At 45.4% G+C, this 7735-nt stretch overlaps 1 protein-coding gene across 1 annotated transcript in view; it reads left to right on the top strand.

Moving 5' to 3' along the window:
• Positions 1-2717: 2717 nt before the first annotated feature.
• VAT1L (vesicle amine transport 1 like) overlaps positions 2718-7735 on the top strand; it is a 62675-nt gene continuing 57657 nt past the window's right edge. The window contains exon 1 of the mRNA XM_074582869.1: positions 2718-3118. Coding sequence (XP_074438970.1) covers positions 2889-3118 — 230 coding nt within the window. The 5' untranslated portion in view covers positions 2718-2888. The remainder of the gene's footprint in view (positions 3119-7735) is intronic.

The following is a 7735-nucleotide window of genomic DNA, read 5'->3' as shown; positions in this document are numbered from 1 at the left end:
AGCAGTGGTTGTGAATTAAATCAAAATAATGGAATCGGTATTATGCAAAAATATCTGCTCCATGTTACCTCAGTTGCCACAACTGACATGCGCAAGCACTAGTTCTACCATAAGCAAGACATCGTGTTTCGTGTTGAAATGGGCATCCTTCAATCATTTTGACTTGTTAAATCACTAAGGATAAATTACTTTTGGTTCCGGACCAAGGAGGAATAGAGATAGCTTTAAATCAGTATGGGCAGGGTCAATCAGAAAACTCCCAAGTCATCAACATAAAACAGGACTACAATGGCAGGCAAACCCATGCAAAACAAACACCATCTAAAGGTCCAGATTCACTTCTTTGGATGTTTCAGACCACTGGAGTGATGCGAGGGAGCTGCCCCACGGCCTCTTTGTTATTCGAGATGTCACTTAGTTGACACATGCTATCTGCTTTACTTTCCCCAGTCATTCTGCACTTTACCATTCATTTGAGTTAGGACTGTAATAACATGCCAGCTGAGTGAATCATTTGGAGTCAAATACGTGTTATTCTTTATTCAGCAACTGCCCGCCTGGTCATGCATTCAAATGGCCAGATCTAAAGTGACAGAACTTTGTATTCCCTATTACAGAACTGAATTAGCCGAGTACAGGGAACAGGGAAGGGAATATTCATGGTATTACCAGGGGAGCAAGGGAGGAAAAAAGCTTCCTGACCTTTAAAATGGCTAGATCCCTCCACAAGCTGTAATTTAGAATGAAGTGGATGGCATCACTTTAATACGTCACATAGAAAATTCTGGATGGTGTTAATGAGCTGGTTTTGAATCTTTGTCCAAAACATACCTTAAGGACAACGTAAGAGGTGTTTGAGGCATCAGACTTCACTTTTGATAAAATCTGTTTGAACTTCATGAAGCTAGTGAAGCTTCCCTGTGGCTAGTACTCCTTCTCCTTTGTTCCTAACATGTACGTTTTTACTGCTTCATTTATGACAGGCTTAGATGACAAATTCTCAGAAGTGGGCTATTAAAAAATATTCTGTCTGCTAACTTTTTACAGACCAGACAGAAAAAAACGCGAATATGTTACAGACTAAGTAGAAAGAAATGCAAAAACTCTATCTTTTCCTACGCTATCTCGCTTTGCTCATTAATGTGAACAAAAATGTTTTACCCCATTATTCATTATAGCTAAGACATTTCAAAGTTTTTTTGCTTCCTGGAAATACAATATACTGAATACATAGCCCAAGATGAAATAAATGCATATTGTGAAATTAAGGAATATTGATGAACCCAGACTGCAACAAATGTGCAGCCCTAAGAGATGGTGGTGCTAATCCCTACCATGAGTCAGAAAGGTCTTCAAACTTCTTAAGATGAACTCAGTTGCTGCAGGGGGTTGATAGAAGAACTGTGTCCACAAAGACGCCCACAGGAACGCTCGCTGTACACACAGCACGCTGCAATGAATTTTGAAACTCCATAAAATACACAATTTTAGGCATGTAAGCAGTGGATTTATTCAGACAGAGGGACCATCAACAAACTGATACAGGCATCTAATACTGAACTCAATAGACAAAACTATAGACATCTATGGAACCACAACTATCGATCCCCCAAACCCAGGTTCAGCTATCGTAGGTGAGGCTGCCAGCACCCACCCTCCTTAACACAGGGCTAAGTGGCTAACACCTGAACCTCATTAGGGCCCCCAAAGCTGGCCAGTCCCAGGAAGCTGGAGCCAGTGGAAGTCTCCTTACAGCACAGCTTGCGCTCCCATTAAAGGATTAATTTCCCTGCAGAAACCTGCAAACACTGGCATCGATCACCAGGATGAGACCTACTGTATAAAGGCTTAACTGTTCACTACAGCAGAGTTTCAAACTCAGGTCTCTTGCTGGCAAGTGTTTGTCAGTCACGGGGCAGCTGCCTGCTGAGAACACTCACTGTGTTGTTCCCAAGAACAGCTTCAGGGCAAAGAATGGGCAAAGAGCGGCTTCGCACAGCCGGTTCCCCAGCAATGGTCCAGGCCTGGGCACCTCGAGTGCAGATTTAAGCTGCGATTTCCACAAGAGGAAACGGCCTCAAGTTGGCCCAGGTGAGGTTTAGGGTAGATATTAGGAAAAATTCCTTCACAGAAAGGGTTATCCAACATTGGAACGGGCTGCCCAGGGAAGAGGCTGAACCACCATCCTTGGAAGTATTTAAAAGAGGGGCGGACGTGGTACTGAGGGACATGGTTTAGTGGTGGAGTTGGCAGCGCTGGTTGGACTTGATGATCTTAAAGGTCCCTTCCAACCTGGATGACTCTATGATGCCACTTGGTGTTGGTGGAGGCCAACCCAATGAGATGACACAGGCTTGCACGCCAAGCTCCCGGGTGGCTCCGCGTGGACCCCAGGCCTAAGATGGAGGTATCAGGAGGGAAATATATTGGCTTTACCTCCCGGGCTGTGGAGGCACCTTCGGTGGGCTGAGAGGTGGGGTGGTGGCAGCGGCGGCGGGCTCCTACCTGCGGCTCCAGGTGCTCCGCGGGCCCAGCCCCTGAGGAGAGGAGCCGGGCAGCCGCCCCCGGCTTCGGCAGCCCCTCACGCAGCCCGGGGCCGTCGTGAGGGGAGCGCCCGCCGCCGCCGCCTGCCGAAAATCGCACCTGGTGCGATTTTCGGCAGGCGGCGGCGGCGGGCGCTCCCCTCACGGCGGCGGCGGGCGCTCCCCTCACGACGGCGGGGCGCCTTCCCGCCACGGCGGGGCGGCGGATGGTGCTGCGCAGCTAGTCGGTGCATTGCGGCGGGCGGACCCGGCGTACCGCTCCGCGCCGCTCCCGCGGCCATTCCAGACGACGGCGGCGGCGGGCGGAGGATCAGCCGGCGGCAGCCGCGCCGCCTCAGCCCCGCCATGGCCAAGGAGGGAGCGCAGCGAGCGGAGGAGACGGAGCAGATGATCGAGAAGGAGGGCGGCAAGGAAGGCGCCGAGGGCAGCGCCGCCGGCAGCCTGCGGGCCGGGGACGCCAAGGAGATGAGGGCCGTGGTGCTGTCCGCCTTCGGGGGGCTCAGCAAGCTCCGCGTGTCCAAGAAAGCCATGCCGGAGCCGCAGGAGGGGGAGCTGAAGATCCGCGTCAAAGCCTGGTCCAGTATCGCCTCTCTCCCCTTCCCTGTGGGGCGGCTGAGGGAAGCGGGCCCCCCTCGGGCGGGCGGGGGCCAGGGGCTGCCTGGGGCGGGCGAGGGGCCGGGGGGTCCCCACACAGCCTCGAGGTGCTGGGGGGCCGGGGGTGGTGGTGGGTCCCTTCGGTTGTGGCTCCGGAGGGGGCCCCGGGGCGGGTGGCTTGGGACGGGGCGGGCGTGGAGGAAAGCCGGGGTCTGTGCGCTGCCAGTAGCCGCTGTGAAGGGGGAAAAAAATGGCATTGGTTTTCTTTTTTTTTTTTTTTTTTTTTTTTTTTTAACGGTACCAGCAGGGAGAAACGGGGGAAAAAAAAAACCCAGCCAAACTGGCCAACTGTGTTGAGGGTTTTGTTGGTTTCTTTCTGAGAAATGTGGGTGCCGGCATGTGTGCGTTGCTGGGCACCTGTCCCTCTTCCCTGATCCGAGCTGTTCTCTTTCCCTGGGAATCACTTACTTCAGTCAGCACAGTTTTCCATGGAGCCGGAGCTGAGGATAACTCACCGGTGTTTCATTCCCGTGCCCAGCTGACAAGTGGCTAGCAAGCCGGTAGCATCTTGAAACGAGCTTTCCTAGAAGGCTAATTTTTTTTCCCAGACAATTGGAGCAGACTGTGCTTCCTAGATAGCTGCTTCGCAGTGCACACGTTCCTTCGTGAAAATAGGGTTATTTTTTTAAGTGACAGAAGCAACGCTAGAATCTTACACAAGTTAACGAGTACCAAATAATTTCGCCTAGGCAGGGCTTTATCTTTTGTTGTCCTCTTCCGCTATGTGAAAGCGCGGTGCTTCCAGAAGATAAATTCCAAGGTGAAGGCCAACTTGTTTTGTTTTAGAAGTAACTTACATTAAAAACAATACTGGTATGGGGCAGTGAGCTTGTTTTGAATGATGTATCTGGCTGATGTGCCTCAGATCTTAGACCATCCCAGTGGGTGAGTGTACCTGAATGTTTCGGCCTGTTCAGACACTGGGCTTTCTGTCCTGTACTTATGGGGATCATAAGGTTTGTGACCTATGTGAGTATTTTCCCACCCCAAGGTGTTGTCCATGAAAAATGGTGATATCTATCAATCTGAATGAGGACTAATAAACGAAGGGCTGAGATTTTTTTGCATTCTCATTTGTTGTGTTTTTTTTTTTCCCCTCTATTATTCGCAATAGAAAATGCAAGGCATTCCATGCTAGGTGAATATAAGAAATAATAGTAGCAGCTGGGTAGCTCATTTTGCTCTCAAGCAAGGCTGTAATTCCATTTGAGAACAGGCTGTATTGTTATCTGAGTGATTCTTTTTTTTTTTTTTTTTTTTTTCCCCCAGCCATTGAGCTAACAAAAGTTAACATGCAAAACTCAAAATGTTCGGAGCACGTGGGCATATTCTCTTAAATGGCTGAGGGGTTTACAGCAATCACCAATAGCTGTAGGAATTCTACTTCCATCAAAGCAGTAGGTATGTGTGTATCACAAAAAGCAAGTTACCTGCAAAAGAAGACTTGGCTGTAAAATAGAAATACTCAGCTCTGACACGACTACAGCTGCTTTGCAGGGTTGCATTATCACTAGTGACCTGTGCGAGTTGCACGTTTGCTCTTTGACGTCAGTAGAGCCCCTCAGCTGCTTCACAGTTACTGCCAGGTTGCAGAACACTGTGTGTGTTTTGAAGGCTTCCCGTCGTGCCAGAGGAGCCTGTGTAGTGTCTGCTTGTCATTCCTAGCTGGAAATGGCCATAGGGCTGAAATGTGATCAGGTCACTGAAGTGTGCTTCCAAACAAGGCAAAATCAATTTGCTGATCTTCTTGACCCAAGTCTGTAAATACAGAAGATTGATCAGGATGATGATGGACTTGCAGTCTAGTCTGGGAGACTGAGTGAGAAAAATGCCTGTCGGCTCTGCCCAGTGTAGTATGGATGTGTTAATGCACGTGGTGCAGAACATTTCAAAGATGGGCTGCTTTAGGAAGATGTATTGATGACAAATAATGTTTTTAGTTGAATCAGTTTTGCAGTTGACCGTGATTATAGATGATGATTATTTTTCTCCATCAACTTGTGGAGAAAAATAATTTTTATTTTAAGAAGAATGTGTGCATGCATGATAAATAGTGTAGATCAGTTAAAAGTGCAAGTTCTGTGTAGTCTCTGCATTCACTGGGGGATGAAACCAGTTGAGTCATATGTATACACCAGTTAAATCATATGTATATGTTTTGTAGTATGGTACTATAAATGGAGGAGATGGAGAATATGTTGCTATTAGGGCTAAGCCAGATGAATAATTCTTTTGAAGGTCTGGAATATCAGTGATCCAATTGAAAATGTGTCAGCTGAGATGAGTCATGTGTTAGCCTCATTCAGTGACTAAGAAATGGAACAGCCATCGATGTCCAAGCTGAGTCACAGCTGCTGCATATTTCCTGAAATAATTTTTTGATTGATAATGATGGAGCAGTTGAAATTGCTGTATTTGTTTGTATTGTAATTTGTAGTCTGCAGAACACTAGTATACATACTGTTTAAAAGATTAGATAAGTAGCTAGGAAAAAAAAAATGAAGCGGTATTTCATATAGGATGTGTGAAGAAGGAATGGTGTCCTGTAATTACCTGCCTTTAATTTTCTTTTCTGTTTCTCTGTAATAATTATTTCTTCCTCGTGCCGCTATAGATGTGCGTCATGAGGAATGAGGCAGAAGTGACCCTTCTGACTGACTGTGAGATAACAGCACTTTAAAAAAAACTGGTAGCAAATAAAAGAAATCCTAAGCATATAGTGGACGGTGCGTCAGTTTTGTTCTTAAAGGCAGTCTTGTTCATATGCTGTGGCTATTTCTGGATAAAAAACATGAGGTCTGATAATTTTAAACCTTTCTGCCTTTTTTTTTTTTTAAAAAAAAAAAAGATTTTCAGGCAGTTTGCTGGCCAGGGGTAAGAGGAAGGGTTTTAAGAATGTAGAACTCAGTGGTCCTCTTATTTGCTCTGTTGTAGCTCATTAACTTCAGTAATTAATTTCAGTGGAGTTCTACCATGAAATCGGACAGATCAAAAGCAGGACGTCTCCAAAACAAAGTGTGAAGTTTGGTCTGCCTGATTTGGTATTTTGCAATGGAAGGTATTAAGCATCCTTGAGTGCATGGGGCAGAGCAAGGAGAACCAAGTTGACCGTTGCTGCTCCAATGGTGAAGGAAGTCTAGAATACAGCTTTCTATCTGCCCACCTTTCCGCGCCTAAAAAAAATAAAAAAAAAATGCAGCAAACCTAAACCACAGGTATAGGAAGTAATATTAAAGATCCTCAAAACTGATGTTAATGCAGAGCATTGTACACTTAGAAAGTCAAATTCAAAGATACTTCTATGTTTGATAAACTCTGTCTCCAGAGATGCATAGGTAATTTGGTCTACGCAGTTCATGCCAATATCCCTGCTCTTTCACAGAGAAGTTCTTGCAGAACCCCAATGTCAATGTATGGATCTTGGTAATTCATATCCTTCCCTGTTGTCATTTGCATCCAGCTCTCGATTTAGGATTAAAACCACACAACTGCAAGAAACTGTGTGCTTTTTGTCACTGGGTAACTTAGCATTTACACTTCTCCCTCTGCATATGCCCTTACTTAAAGTTCAGGAGTCACTTTCTCTGGCTACACCACAGAACAGGCTATGTTGGTTTGTACTGATACAAGAGATAAATTGTGCTTATTCTCTAAAACCGTTATTCTTCATGAGACTATTTTCTTGCAATACTCTGTGCAGCCAAGCTTCCCTTTTCCTGTGGCTGCTGTAGGTTGAATCTCAATGAAGGACTTGATAAAGTTGGGTATCTTGGAGGTACTTACTAAAGTAGATGTTCATCATTGGGTCCTTTAGGTTATTCAAAGGAAAAAAAAATTGCTGGTTTTACCATACAAGGTATTTGTGCTTTCAGGTCTATTCGTGTTGATAAGGCGTGTTCAAATTTACCAGGTAAAATAAAACAGTTTATTTCTGTCCTTATTTGAAAGTGGAGAGAATGGAAACAAGTGCATGTATGAGAGTAGCAGGGATGTGACAACACGTAGACGTATAGGAGATAAAAGATGGAGTGAATAAAAGATGAAGTGAAGAAGAAATTCTCTGGCAAGTGACCAGAAATTACTAGAAATGCTGATCAACACTCTACGTTCCAGCTAGTAATTAAAATGGTAAAAACACGTGACTTAAATATTGCGTACCTTGTGTAGTGTTTTTTCTCTCCTTATCACACCTGTTCTAGCATCAAGTCTTGGAAGCTCATCGCAATAGAGATGAACTCTCTGTTTTATTTAATATTGCTGCCTTTTATTGAGGATGAAGACAGACGAAAGAGAAATCGAACTAGAACAGAACTGAATTGCTAGTGTTATGTCGTTAGATGCAAAACTGAGTATGTGCCCTTTCAAAAATTGTCTGACAAGTTATTTTGTAAGAATGACTGTTTCTAAAAAGAGCTGCACTAATGTGTTTGTAATCACATGTCATTATCAACTAGCTATGGTCTTTGCCATATCCATCTGTCTGCTTGTTGCCTACTTGTTATGACGTCATGGTGCATGTTCCTACGCAGGTTTCTGCA

Source organism: Larus michahellis, chromosome 4, assembly GCF_964199755.1.
Source record: "Larus michahellis chromosome 4, bLarMic1.1, whole genome shotgun sequence".
Lineage (NCBI taxonomy): Eukaryota > Metazoa > Chordata > Aves > Charadriiformes > Laridae > Larus > Larus michahellis.
This window is presented reverse-complemented; position numbering and strand designations above follow the sequence as displayed.